Source organism: Palaemon carinicauda, chromosome 35, assembly GCF_036898095.1.
Source record: "Palaemon carinicauda isolate YSFRI2023 chromosome 35, ASM3689809v2, whole genome shotgun sequence".
NCBI lineage: Eukaryota > Metazoa > Arthropoda > Malacostraca > Decapoda > Palaemonidae > Palaemon > Palaemon carinicauda.
Genome location: NC_090759.1, coordinates 76186817 through 76199407, shown reverse-complemented (window position 1 = coordinate 76199407; position 12591 = coordinate 76186817). Strand labels below are relative to the sequence as shown.

At 40.0% G+C, this 12591-nt stretch overlaps 1 protein-coding gene across 2 annotated transcripts in view; it reads left to right on the top strand.

Annotated features, from left to right (window-relative positions):
• The first annotated feature begins 596 nt into the window (after positions 1-596).
• Positions 597-12591, top strand: part of LOC137627889 (MAP kinase-activated protein kinase 2-like) — a 123319-nt gene continuing 111324 nt past the window's right edge. The window contains exons 1-2 of one of the 2 annotated variants that reach the window (XM_068359326.1): positions 597-911; positions 5679-5818. In XM_068359326.1, the coding sequence (XP_068215427.1) occupies positions 714-911; positions 5679-5818 (338 nt within the window). In that variant the 5' untranslated portion in view covers positions 597-713. The remainder of the gene's footprint in view (positions 912-5678; positions 5819-12591) is intronic. The other variant, XM_068359325.1, reaches the window with a different exon arrangement.

The following is a 12591-nucleotide window of genomic DNA, read 5'->3' as shown; positions in this document are numbered from 1 at the left end:
AGTCGTTGAAATTCTTGTAAGAATCGTTATAAAAACCATCATAGGAACTGAAAAATATTTATTTCCAGAGATAATACCTGCAATCGTCTACATTCAAGTTGAAATATTTTTCTCGTAACTAATGATTTTATCATCAATGTTTTATTATGTCATGTTCCTTTCTGTAATAGATGAGTGCAGTGGTTGAAATGCTTGCAAGAATCGTTATAAAAACCTTTATAGGAACTGAAAAATATTTATTTCCAGAGATAATACCTGCAATCAAAGTCTACACCCAAGCTGTGGAATATTTCTCTCAGGTAGTGTAGCGAGTAGCTCGAGTTGAAAAGGATAAAAGAATGGAACTGTTATCTACATCATAAATAAATCCTGAAGTCAATAAATATTGATTTGTGTTAGTAATAAACATTTTGATAATTTTAAAATTATAAATAGTAATATTAATAATATTTTGTGAACTTTTAGGTAACTTTAAGTTTATAATAATGAGCTTTTTATAAATTTTAAATAAAAAGAATGACTAAAAACGCCACCTAACAACTCCAAGACAAGTGAATCATTTTGAGTAGCGACTTCCGGCACCAGTTCTTGTTGTATTTGTGTTGCGACCACAAGAGGAGGGCCCTCCTCCGTTCAAGGTTACGCCTCCTTATAGGATATACCCATGTCCTGTCTATTTTAACGTGAATTTAAGACGGCCTCAAGCTTTTCAAATGGAGCCCATGATGGTTGACGAGGCCTCAAGACTAGACGATGACTTCGATAGTCGAGTGGCGGGTTGTGTGATGAACACGAAAATGAACCCCATCTTAGATGACTATTTTATATCGGACAATGTTCTTGGTCTAGGCATTAATGGAAAAGTAGTCGAGTGTTTTAGTAAAAGCGATCAACGGAAATATGCCTTGAAGGTAAGATATTATCCTCCTATTACCATTATAGCGTTTGGGTATCCTACGGTAACTCCTACCGAAGAGACCTTAGGGTTAACTCAAGCCAATCGAATGTGAATTATATCTGCTTAAAATTCCTTGATATTAGCTCAATTGGGGTTGATTTAATACACGATAACCTTCCTTAACTGTCAACTTCCAAGTGCAGCCCATAAAGGAAGATATTGGTTTTGAGACAATCTTCCTTAATTAAATATGAGTTAATATATGACAATGTCTAGCCCAGTATGTAAATCGTATTTTTTGCCCACACCTTATCTTGTTTTTTATTAATTTCTTGAGTTTTCCTATCCCTCATTTAAAAACTAGGGGGTAACCAGTAAGATAAGGGTGTTTTTGTGTGGTGAAACAACAAAAACAAATGGGAGCCTTTGTATATCAGCGGTCAGTTCCTCCAGCGGCCATAAAAAATGGACACCAACTAACCTAAACTTCCCCCCCTCTTAACCTGACCTACAAGCCGTGTCCTTACCTACTTACCTAATGAGTGGGGCTAATGCCCCTTGCCAACCCCCCTTACACTGCCGTATTCTTAGTCAGTTATCATCATACATACAGGTGGCTGCAATCATACATAACACCCCAACAAATGAATTGCAGCAATAGTAATGTTCAGAAATGAATAATGAAATAAGATAATTAGTTGGAAATATACATTGCTCATGTTAGTGGCAGGAAATTAAAGTTCTGTTTCATAATTACCTGCGATTTATAATCACATCCCGGTACTGGTTTATGCTTCGACGTGGCAAGTAGTACATGGATGTTCTGTGGACGCCATCCGCATGGGTCACTTTTAAAGTATCATAATTACCTACAATATATATCACGTTCATCAAATTCATCAAATGGTCGTTGCTTCACCGTAGCTCGCTTTTCTCTTAAATAAATTTTCCCCACGCAAAACCCCTGGTTCCCACTGGGTGGCCCCCCATTGCCGTAGGACATGTTGGGGTATATCTTATTACCTATTTATTTGTAAGGGAAATAAAGGTATTTTTTGAAGACAACTGTAGTTTTTCCATAAAGACACCATTTTTTTTTTTCAGTAAAGTTTGTTCCGTGTGTTTCTATAATAATACCCTTTGCTTTGGCTTTGGGATAGACCATAGTCCCGATCGGCTGCCCTGCCTGACATCGCTTAGACCCCAGTAGCGTATGTTTCTGTGTTGTACCAGTCGCCAGCGTCCTACAGATGAAATTTCACTAAATTTTTAAATGGATTGAACTTCCCTCTGGGAGACTTCTTGTGGCGTTAGTCATGCTGGAACTGAAGCGAAGGGGGAAGAAATGACTGTCGTATAGCAAGATCCGGGGACGTGTGCATAAATGTAGGGAAGCTCTTAATTGGTTCAGAAAGCCAGCTAATGATTACATCATACAGAAAACAGAACAGTGGCAAATACGAATGCAAACAATGCATTCAATAATGAAATGGCATTTTCATTTTAATCGATCGATATGTCAGTCAACCTTTCTACTTTAAAAATAGGATTTCCCGAGTTATTAACACCGAAATTTGTCATTTTCTACGTTCTTCATTGGTACTTGTGTGTATTTTGGATTCATGTAGGATAGTAATAGGTTATACACTGTATGCACTTTAATAGTATGGCACTGTACATTCATTACATATCTGTGGGGAAATTCTGACTTACCATAAAAAATAGGCCATTAATTCTAAGGTGGCAACTTCACAACCTTAAAATGAGAAATACTGATAAAATTTTTCTCTTACTGCTTTCAATCCCCTCCTAAGACTCTGCTGTATTGTCAGCAATGTGTCATCATCCTTCTTTTCCTTTGTTTCAGGCCATAGTGTACAGTACTTTGAATGCTATTTTAAAGGCTTTGGAAAATATTTGACTGTTTATCTTCTGCTTGTTGTTGGATTATTTCGCATATTGAATATTAAAAGATGGAAGCTGAGAATGTAAAGAGAAAATGTTGCATAGGATTTAGGTTAGCTTCTCAACTTGCTTATGATCGGCTTTATTTGTCTGAAAATAGAATTGTATTGTATTGGCTGAAAAGGTTGTTGACACCCTCTCATTATTAGTATTATTACTTCCCAAGCTACAACCCTAGTTGGAAAAGGATGCAATAAGCCCTGAGGCTTCAACAGGGAAAATAGCCCAGTGAGGAAAGGAAACAAGGAAAAATTAAATATTTTAACAACACTAACAACATTCAAATAAATATTTTCTATATAATCTGTGTAAACTTTAACAAAAGAGGAAGAGAAATTAGATAGAATAGTGTGCCCGAGTGTACTCTCAAGCAAGGGATCTCTAACCCAAGACAGTGGAAAACCATGGTACAGAGGCTATGGCACTACCCAAGATTAGAGAACAATGGTTTGATTTTGGAGTGCCCTTCTCCTTGAAGAGCTGCTTACCATAGCGAAAGAGTCCCATCTACCCTTACCAAGAGGAAAGTGGCCTGTGAACAATTACAGTGTGGTAGTTAACCCCTTGGGTGAAAATGAATTGTTTGGTCATCTCAGTGTTGTCTGATGTATGAGGACTGAGGAGAATATAAAAAGAATAGGCCAGACTATTCGGTGTATGTGTAAGCAAAGGAAAAATGTAACGAGAGAGAAGGATCTAATTTATTGTCTGACCAGTCAAAGGCCCCCATAACTCTTTAGTGGTAGTATCTCAATGGGTGGCAGGTGCCTTGACCAACCTACTACCTACCATGTTAAAGACAAGATACAGTAGCTTATTAATGAGGATATTTTTATTTTAGATACATCAAGAGCAAATGAAAATGTAACTTTTATGAATAGAACTTACCTGGCAGTTATATATATATTTTAAGCTATATGTATATTTATATATATATATATATATATATATATATATATATATATATATATATATATATATATATATATATATATATATATACTGTATATATAACTGCCAGATAAGTATTCATAAAACTTTGTTTTATCATAAAAACTCCATTTTTATATTTTGTTTTTACACTTTCACTTGTGTATAGTAATTTATATTTGCAACTACAGTACTGCATAGAGTTTTATCTTTAAGAAAACCGCTCAGGTAGGCTACCTTTAACTTGCCAAGAATTTTAATTCATTTGAAAGGGATGAGGTTATTTTTATCCTCATTAGTGGGTGTTGTTTATTACCTTAAGCTGACTGGAATTTGAAGTGCGTTAAACTTTTTATTTTATAAAACCAAGTCATTCAAAGTTTATTAGTTTTTATATCACAGAACTACTATAGTTATTATAATGAAGAGCTATCTAAGTGTGTTTGTGTTATTACTTCCATCTTGTATTTAGCCTTAGTGTTAGGGTTGTGGTGGCCAATGTGGTAATGTCCCTGATTGGTGAATGCCAGTCCGTGATTCGAGTCCTGCTCAAACCTGCAACCTCACCATCCTTGTTGAGCTAAGGATGGGTGGTTTGGGGGAGCCTATAGGTCTATATGCTGAGTCATCAGCAGCCATTGCCTGGCCCTCCTTGGTCCTAGCTTGGGTGAAGAGGGGGCTTGGGCACTGATCCTTTGGTCAGTCTCTAGGGCATTGTCCTACTCGATAAGGCAATGTCACTGTCCCTTGATCCTGCCATTCATGAGTGGCCTTTAAACCTTTAAATAGTCCCATGGGAAGACCGTGTTGAGGAACACACACACAAAGGGTATGCATCCTTAAGCATATTTCCGCACGCTCACAGTGTCAGGAGGCCAAGTTTGTGCTATAGAGAACCAATGTAAGGAATGTAAGGAGTACTTTATACTGTTAGTAGATGCACTCCATACTTAAATATAGTGCTTTAGTCCCTCAGAAAAAAAAATTAGGTCATTCTCATTGTTTTGCTAACATACATTGTAGGGTAATGTCATTTTATAATACATTTTGTGAAATATAAGAAATCTGATGAAGTGAAAGAGAAATTTATATAAAGCTGAGAGGAATTAAAGATACGAGTATTTACAAACCTGTCAGTCTGCATGTGGTTCATCGCATGAACCATATGCAGGTAGGTCATTCTAACTTAAGTGACCATTAGTGGACCCTGTGTGATTACAGGAAATTAACGCATAGGCTGTTTGGCTTGCTCTGATATCCTTTTCATGTGACAGGGAAACGAGTGCTATGATATAACAAGATTATCATTAAATATACGTTGTCTCTCGATGGCTAAGTCGCTTGGGGCAGCAAGCTCAGACTTCATAGAAGTCTGTGGCAGAGGTTCAAATCTGCAGTCGACCAGTCAGAGAGGCAGACACTTTGCTATCTGTGAAGACACCTTATGTATATAATTGACAGATAGGTTTGCTTAAAGCAAATGGGTGTTACTGATGAATACACACAAACAAAGCTACTCCAACACCTTCTAAAAACATAACAGACACCTCACATGTCCCGAACTGGTCGACCTAACTGCGTCAGGACTCCTCGCTGCTGGAAGGAAAGACGCTTGTGAATGGTACAACATGAACATGTGCTACCGGGGTCTAAGTGATGTCAGGCAGGGTAGCCGATTGGGACTACCGTCTACCCCAAAGCCAAAGCAAAGTCCTTCAAAAAGAAGGAAATCGTGCTTACCCCATACAAAATGTGAAAAAAGCACGTTATTAGACAATCATTAAATATACACTGTAAGAGTTTTTAATAAAACTAGATAATGATATAGTGAAGATTAACCAGTGAATAATGTATGTGACTTCAAATATTTTCCTTTTTATTCTAGGTTCTTCGTGATTGTCCCAAGGCTAAGCGTGAGGTTGAGCTCCACTGTCGTGCCTCATCCTGTCCTCATGTTGTGTGCATTATTGATGTGTATGAAAATGTATACCACAACCAGAAGTGTTTATTGGTAGTCATGGAATGGTAAGTATTTTTGTGGATTTTCCTCTATCTGAATTATCTATTAATAGTTTGATAACCAGTATTTGCTCTCTCACACACACAAACCTGAGCTCTTTATTATGGATATATAGTTCCGGCATAGCTGGAATCTAGCCATGAACTTTTAACACAAGGTGTTAATGACCCTCCGCTGGTTAGCGGTGTTAGACCAGCCGCCCCGCTCACACACTCACCCAGTGTGGTACGTCCCTTTTGGTTTTGGCTTGGTAGAGTGAAGAGGTATGTCTTGCTCTCTTGTAAACCGTATTATTTACCTGACCATGAACTCATTTTGATTTCTTTCTCCTTGCAGGTGTGCTTGATTTTTCTGAGGGGTTCTAACATGCAGGTTTGCCTTGGCATAGCTGGCAGGTATTGCGGCACGTTTATGTCGGTATGGGAGACTGGTCCTCACATCCTTTGCCCTACGTGCAGACGACGCTCATGCATGCAGGCTTCTCCCTTCGAAGAATGTCGGGAGTGGCCATCCTCCCAGTGGGAGTGGTACAATAGGTGATAGAAGAAGTCCTTTGGGATCTTCCTCAAAGTTGAAGAAATCCCTCCCTGCTGTCTTCACTTATTTGGCTTCCTCCGGAGGGCGGTTGAGCAAAAGTGATGACCGTTTGATCCCTGGACAATTCTCTGGTGTGTAGGACCCATCAACTCCCTAAGCAAAGCGATTTTGCTCCTGTCCTTAGAGAAGTCTAGTTCGCTTGATACTCTGCGTCAGCTTTGGCCTTCTTTAGGGCTTTCAGGACCCCCTCTAGGGAACTGCTTGTAGAGGTCCATAAGCTTTGGGCACAGGAGGAGTGCACACCTTCCTCCTTAGGAGTCCCCCGTCGAGTGTCTGCTGCGGCTTTCCCTCCAGTAGGTCTTGTGCCCCTCGCTGAGGTGTCCTCTCCAACCCTTAGCCCACCTGAGGAGTTGGTGGAGCCTTCTCTTCTTCCATCCTCAGAGGTTGGTCACTTATTCCCAGCGTGAGAGAGCTCCCTCAATTGTGTGGTCCCTCCCATCGAGTGCCTCGTAAGTGGATATTCGATTCGCTGATGCCGAGCTCCAGCTCTTCAAAGCTCTCTGGTGATAGTGGCCATCGATGTCCTGTAGTCTCAGCCCCTTCCCACTATGCCTCTAAGGTACCATGAGTCTTGTGAGTGCCATTCCCTTCAAGGCCCCACGTTGAACGTCTACCCCTCTGGGGAAAGCAGTGGCAAGTTCTAGCACTTGTGAGTGATGGCAGATCGTGTATCTGATCGCTCATGAGAACTTGGGCGACCCTGAGCAGAAGAAAGCTATCAACACCTTTTTGTTTTTGGGAGCGAGTGCTGTCAAGTTCTGCTCATAACATAGCCAACCAGTGGGCAAACTTGATTCTGAAAAGGCAAGGCTCTGTCATTTCAAGATTCCAGAGGCATGTACCAAAGAGTGTGGTGCTCAAGCTATGCAACTTGTTAATTGAGGGTCCTTCCTTGTTTAACTCAGAAGACATTGACGTAGTCGCGAGTGCTGGGGGAAGGTGATTCACGACACCCTCATCCATAGGGCGGTGACATCTCACCCTCATTCTTGTTCACCATCCGCACTGAGGACATCCCTTGAGCATAGGCAGGCACACAAGAAGACGTCAAATGCTTTGAGGTAGTCCAGCATCAAGAGGTAAGCTCCTCAGCAGCCATTTCTTTACAATGGTCCCAGGGGCAGAGGAGATAGAGGTGGAAGATGTGGCTGTTCCCGCTAGGAGGGTCATTCCTCCTACCTGACCACCGGTGGGAGGATGCCTGAAGTGCAGGTGGCAGAGATGATGCTGATAGTGTCCCCAGATGGTGATCCCTGTTAAGGCAGTGACAGTTGTGGTAGAGAAAGCTTGTAGCTTCCTCCTAAGAGGGAACTTAGTCATTATCGGTTATATAGATCATGTCTCCTCTGTGACAGCAATGAAGAATGGTTGGTAAGGGGAAGAAGAGATCACCATCTCTCTTTCTCCTTTACTAATCTCTTTTACTCTTCCCTTTACTAATCTCTTTTACTCTTCCATTCTCGTCATTAGACATTTTTTCCTTGAGGAGATGAATGAGATAGTAACGTGGGAAGGCCTTTTGCTAAAGGTTCCTCCTCCATGAGGAAGTAACTGCACTCGCCTGCTAACTGGTACCTTCAGTCAAGCAAGCATGAACTGGTGTTACTGTCATCACGGTTGCACCGTGAGTGGGTGAGTGGTCCTATTTGGGAGGGTGAGATCGTATGCACCCACCTCTCTTGCTCCTATTATAATGAGGCTTTTCTCTTGTACGCTCTCGGTGCTGTACGGAACTGACCGTCTAACCCTCTGTTAGATCAGTTGCTGGTGAACGGGGGATCTGTAGGCCAGGTGAGAGTGACCATTGTTCCTACCTTCACCATTTCTGTTGTGACGTAGAGGAATACCTTTTCCCTTAGGAAGTGTTGAGGCAGGTATGGCTGTTTTCTCTTTGGTTTGATTGCAGGTGAACGGTCCTGGCCAGGATCCAACACTGACTTCATAAACCAGTCAAAGGTGAGATGTGTTACACACCTTCCCATTTCTTGCTGTGCATAGGAGGAGTGTCCTGACCTACTCTCCGCGGTCAACAGGGAGGAATGTAGTTCACCTGCTGACTGATTCCTGTGAGGTTTGTCAAATGGAGTATGAGTCTGGGTTGAAAGCTTCTGCTTTGGCATCAGTTTCAGATGAGTAGTCCCACACACACCAATATTCAGCACCATAGGCCAGGTAAGGACAAGGTATACCTTGCCCTTGAAGCTACTCCCCTTTTCCCGGAGGTAGTGACGGAGCTAACCCGGTAACTGTTTCATCAGGACTCGATCAGCTGGAACACAAGCCAAGTATCGACAGGAGGTAATGGATATTCCAGGGATCGAATACCTGCACAGTCCAGGTAGAGTGGAATGTATTTGTCCACCTCCCTGATCCCTTTAGTGGGATGTTCTTGGGTGGGCCCAAGGTGAGTGGTGTCCCGTTATGCTAGCTCTCTGGTAGGTCCCGAGAGAGAGATTCTTTATGAAGAGGGTCTTAGAGAATGTCTCTCTCTGGCCTGAGCACTTTTCAGTAGATCATTGAATTCCTCACAAATCTCTGCCACAGCTGCTTGATGGAGTTGACAGTCCATGCTTGAAAGATTCGAGTTGTCTTTCCTAATATGGAGTGTAGGTGCTGAGGTGGAATGGTTCTTATTGTTAGGGCATAGGTGCATGCTCCTCTTAACCTGAGTAGGGTATCATAGGGTCTTTTCCTCAAATATGTCTATTTTGCTTTGGTAAGGAAGTTGTGTGGATCCCTCCTCCTTCGGGGATCGATACTAATCGGTCTCGAACCCCAGTTGGTTTGGGACCTTCCCATTCTTATCTTTATGTATTTTGATGTGAAGATGCCTGGTGTCATGTCATGGATCTGAAGTGCTACTAGAGAAAACTGGACACTTCATTTGCGAGCGCTGCAGCCTTCTCATTAGCCCCAGCAGGAACAAGAAGGAAGTGTCCTGACATTGTTCTCTCTGTCTTGGTAAGGTTGCTTGCTTGTAGATGTGACTTTAGTTGGTGCATATTTTTGCCATATCAAGTCTGTCAGTAGCTTTGTGGTTAAAGGTTAATCCTGAAGGTGTTGGGGCCACCTTTGCTTCTCTGTACCTTATGGGTGTTACCCACACACCCTTGGATATCTTTTTGATAATAATAGAGTGATAGGCTATTCTACCTTTTTCTTGTTCTCTTCTCAAGGGGATGCAGCTTCTGCAACTATCACACTAGTAGAACGTCCGATGCTGATGAGTTACACGATGATGCACCGGCCAAGAAACAACTTCTCCATTGATGCTGGTGAATCACGTGATGAGGCACCATCTCTTACAGACTGCATCTGCCAAGAAGCAACTTCTGGTGAATTATGCGGTGATGCACCTTTTTAGCAGACTATGTCTACCAGGAAGCAACTTCTCCATCCTCATGGCAAGGGGAAAGATACATCAATGTCTTACCAAACATTTCTCTTTGATATGCCTTGTTTAACACTGCTGACGTCATCTCCCTATTAGGGAGATAAGTTTTCTGTGTCCTACTACTGGCTTCCTTTTGATTAGCCATTTGGGGGCTTGTTGGAGTCAACTTCTTGCTCTCATATAGGACAAAGAATAATGACATTTCCAAGGAAGGAGGGAACTTTCTAGTTTTGCTTTAGGGGACTTCCTTCCACCAATGAGCAAGTCACCACATTTTATATTAGATAGTGGTTATTCCGTGATAGGTATGTTGGGAGTGCTTCCTCCTCACGCCATTTTGTCATTAACCAACTGCTATACTTTGTTAAAGAATTAGTAGTTGTTCAAGGCTCAATACTTCACAGTATTCTATAAGGTTTATTCCAGCTGTAACCAGTTTGTGGAATGATCTTCCTAATCGGGCTAGTTGGATCGGTAGAACTTAAAAAGTTGAAAGTTGCAGCAAATGTTTTCATGTTGAACAAGCTGACGTAAGTCTTTTTACTGTATAGTTTATATACATAATATCTATTTTAATCTTGTTACTGTTTTTTAGAATATTTTATATTGTTCATTATTTCTAATATCATTTATTTCCTTATATCCTTTCCTCACTGGGCTATTTTTCCCTGTTGGAGCCCTTGGGCTCATAGCATCTTGCTTTTCCAGCTTAGCTAGTAATAATGATAATAGTAATAATAATACTAATTCAAAGGACTCAGATTTCTATAGCTTGGCAAAATGCAAATTAGTTTAAAAGTTTATTATACATATAATACTTATTGAAGGTTTAAAGGCTACTCATGAATGGCAGAGCCAAGGATCGGGGACATTTCCTTAGCAGGACAATGCCCTATATACTGACCATATATACATATGATCAGTGCCCAAGCCCCCTCTCCATCCAGGCTAGGAGCAGGGAGGACCAGACCATGGCTGATGGTGACTCAGCATGTAGACCTATAGGCTCCCCCTAACCCTCCATCCTTTGCTCACAAGGATGGTTAGCTTGCAGACACGAAAGAAACTATCGAGCTTGAGCGGATCTTGAACCGCAGTCTGACAGAACGCCAATCAGGGACGTTTCCATTAAGCTACCACAACCATTAAATGGTATCGGATAACCTAGACCTTTAATATTAGAAATGATGTTTAATTATTGTTTCAAGATGATAACTAGATAAATATATTTTTTTTTACTTATCTATATCTTAATGTAAACTCTACATTAAAGTAATGATTCTTTTTACTGTGGAATTTAAAACCTTATTCATAACCAGTGCTCACTTTGACCTACATTTCTGATCATGATGATTTATCATTGGTTAATTAAAGATGACTTCTTGCATCAATGTCCAAAGTTAGCAAAGTTTCACGGCAAAAGATTTTAGTTTTTATGGATGTCTAATCAATTAAATGAGGTAAACTGCTTTGTATAGAAAGGAATTGGATAGATTGAAATTGTATCCTATATTCATCATGCAAAAGAACGAACATACATGTACACTATGATGTTCATTTGGTGTACAATTCTGCCCTTTTTAAGTGTTTATGACATTCAGAAAACTTTGCCTCCGCAAACTGGGACTGCCAGTCATTAGGAAATGATTAATGTAGGATGAAAGCGTAAACATGGTTAATTGGAATCTGAACAATGCCAGGCATGAATTGACTTGAGGTCCTTTCTTTGCAAAGTTCAAGGTTCAATTAAAGCTGAAGTTATGGAAAGGGGAGGGTCTGTGAAGTCACAATATTGATTTCAAGATTTGTTTTTACATTTTTTATTGATGGTTATTAAATGAAGATACAGTATAGATATAATAGACGTAATTTTTACTACCTGTATGAAGAATTTATAAAAGTTTTTTCTTATTTATTACGCTTCAGTTATGAATATTTAAACCATGGAGCTCAAGGTAAATTAAAACAGGAACCATTTTTAAGTTAAGAATAGATATACTGTACACCATCTTACTTTTATTTCTATTTGTTTAGATCTCATATTACATTATCCTTGGCCCAAAACCGTTTTAGGTCAATATCATTTATAAAGAAAAGTTATGTACAGTAATTAACTTTTGACAAAAACAACAATTATGTTGGGCATTGGCTTCAAATGTCAAAGTTGCTGACATAAAAGTCAAGAATTTTAATGATTCTAGATCAATCCAAAACAGGTATTCCCAGTGGAAAAGTGAGCAAATATATACATCAGGAATCCTGATGATAAAAATGGTTGTATATATATACATCAGGAGTCCTGAATGAAAGCAAATAGGGGCTCGGGTGCCCCAGGTGCTTGAATGATATCAAGATCATGATAAAGATTTATTTATCAGTATCATGATAAAAATGTTTTCCAAAGTAAATAATAAAAAATAATAAAATGTCGCCCAGTGAAAAGATTTCACTGGGCGACACGGGTCTCTCGCCCAGAAATAGATTTTTCCTTCGTCAAAATCCCTTTTTTGATCATGTCAGAATAAGACAATGTCAGGATTTCTGAAGTTTGTAGAAACAGTTCCTCTTTATATGTTAAAGGTAACTGGGGTGCATGACTTAAAGTGTTTCAAACTGATATGACTGCTGTAGGAGGGTTATGAAATTAATTAACTTTGTACTTTGCATTTTTTTAAATGCACCCCTTTATGTGATTAATTACTATAGCTTTCATATGGGAAGAGTATTAAAAATGGTTTATTTTTTATTGAGAAATCTTAATTACATGCGATTAAAGGGGAAGGTGTG